Here is a 1,785-nt window from a genome sequence, read left to right on the forward strand (position 1 = left end):
GAAAAGCTTACAACAATGGTGAAAGAAAAAGAAAAAAAGGGTGCTTTTATGTGAAGATGAAGAAAGAGGAGGAGGAAGGGGGACGGGGATAGGGGCTACTGTACTATAAAAGAAGAAGGGATTGGGGTGGGGGTGGAGGTTGTGAAGAAGAAGAAAGAAGGGGGTGGGGTCTATTTTATTTATATAAAATATATATTTTTATAAAAAAATATATATATATATATATATAAAATATACTCTTTTAAAATATAAGAGTATATTTTATATATATATAAAAATAGTATATATATATTTTCTTTTTTTAAAAGAATATATAAAAAGTAAGTGTGTGGGATTATTTTTTTTTGAAAAAATTATAATTTATTACGTGGCAATGATATGACATTGATATAGAAGTGATTTGGCAATGACGTGACACTGTGTAGTGCATTTTTTGTGTGAGTGTGAGATTTTGATTTTGAGGGTGATTTTAATTTATTTAAAAATTGTTAAGAGATATATAAATGAAAGTTAAGTTTAAGTGGTAAAGTGAGTTTAGAGGATAAGTTCGAGAGAAAAAAATGTTTATTCTTTTTTTTTTTTTTCTCTTAAATAAATGCCTTAGACCATAACTGTAGAAAAGATTAATGACTACATTGCTCTCCCCTCACCCCAGCCTCTTTTTAACCCCTTACTCCCGGCAAAATTAAACCAAACCCAAAACCAAAAGCAAGTTAAAATCTCTTCAATGCTTCAAATTTTGTCTGATTTTCTTTCCTTTTAAGATCTCTCTTCTTACTCCCATAGTGTCCATTTATACAGATGGGTTTTGTGCATTTAATAACTCTATGAAAAATTGCACAAGATGTTTGGGTTGGACTGAACGAAGATCAACAAGCAGAAAAAAGTTTGATTCTTTTCCGAAAGCAAGACATGAATTGGGAAATTCTTGTTTTTTCCTTTTTGTTTACGTTCTAAGGTTGTTTTAGGGTTTTTGAATTCTTGATATGGCTACTCCAGAAGCTTTATCTTTAATTCCTGCTTCTGTGCTGCGCAATCTCTCTGATAAGTTGTATGAGAAGCGCAAACATGCCGCACTTGAGGTGCTTTCTTTCTTTTTCTTTTTTCTTTGAATTAGTGTTTTGTTTGTTTTTACAAGAATTTTTTTATTGGATCTTGAGTTCCAGTTTGGTTTGTTTGTTTCGAAATTTTTGATTCGGATGATATATTTGTGTAGTTGGAAGGGATTGTGAAGCAATTGGCAGTAGCGGGTGATCACGACAAAATCACTGCAGTGATCAATTTATTGACCCAGGAGTATACATATTCCCCTCAGGCTAATCACCGGAAAGTGAGCTTTTACCCTTAATATTTTGGGTCAATAGTCTATTGTGACTTCATTTGTTTTTATTTTGTTTTTGTGCTTAATGTTGATTTAGGGAGGGTTGATAGGACTGGCTGCTGTAACTGTTGGTTTGACTTCAGAAGCAGCACAACATCTTGAGGTAAAGTATTGAGTTTTCTGCTATGAGTTTGAAAGGAACTGGTTGAAATCTTGACTATAGAGGTTAATAATAGGAAGCTATGAGATTAGTGGTTCCTCTATCTACTTTGAGGTGTTACTAAAGAATGATTAATTTATTTGATAACTATGATTTTTGGGTCAGCTTGTTGCCACGTAATTCTATCCAACAGGATTAAGCAAATGGACATAAATCATTTAGTGTGTATTTCCTTGGTTGGGATATTGTGGTCTCATATCCAGCTTCATTGACCACTGGTTCACGTCTTTAGGTGCAAAAGAAT

At 32.8% G+C, this 1,785-nt stretch overlaps 1 protein-coding gene across 1 annotated transcript; it reads left to right on the forward strand.

The window, feature by feature from the left end:
• The first annotated feature begins 625 nt into the window (after positions 1 to 625).
• Positions 626 to 1,757, forward strand: LOC124895392 (protein VAC14 homolog). Its single transcript, XM_047405827.1, has 3 exons — positions 626 to 1,082; positions 1,217 to 1,330; positions 1,419 to 1,757. The coding sequence occupies exons 1-3, from the start codon at positions 987 to 989 to the stop codon at positions 1,494 to 1,496; spliced, it is 288 nt and encodes a 95-aa protein (XP_047261783.1). The 5' UTR covers positions 626 to 986; the 3' UTR covers positions 1,497 to 1,757.
• Positions 1,758 to 1,785: the final 28 nt, after the last annotated feature.

This window comes from Capsicum annuum, unplaced genomic scaffold (assembly GCF_002878395.1).
Source record: "Capsicum annuum cultivar UCD-10X-F1 unplaced genomic scaffold, UCD10Xv1.1 ctg81761, whole genome shotgun sequence".
Classification (NCBI taxonomy): domain Eukaryota; kingdom Viridiplantae; phylum Streptophyta; class Magnoliopsida; order Solanales; family Solanaceae; genus Capsicum; species Capsicum annuum.

What these genes read in the sequence shown, in the direction of transcription:
- LOC124895392 (XM_047405827.1), top strand. Translation starts at nt 987, where the DNA reads ATGGCTACTCCAGAAGCTTTATCTTTAATTCCTGCTTCTGTGCTGCGC. An exon ending in GCAAACATGCCGCACTTGAG is followed by an intron (nt 1,083 to 1,216) that starts GTGCTTTCTTTC and finishes ATATTTGTGTAG; the next exon opens with TTGGAAGGGATTGTGAAGCA. An exon ending in CTCAGGCTAATCACCGGAAA is followed by an intron (nt 1,331 to 1,418) that starts GTGAGCTTTTAC and finishes ATGTTGATTTAG; the next exon opens with GGAGGGTTGATAGGACTGGC.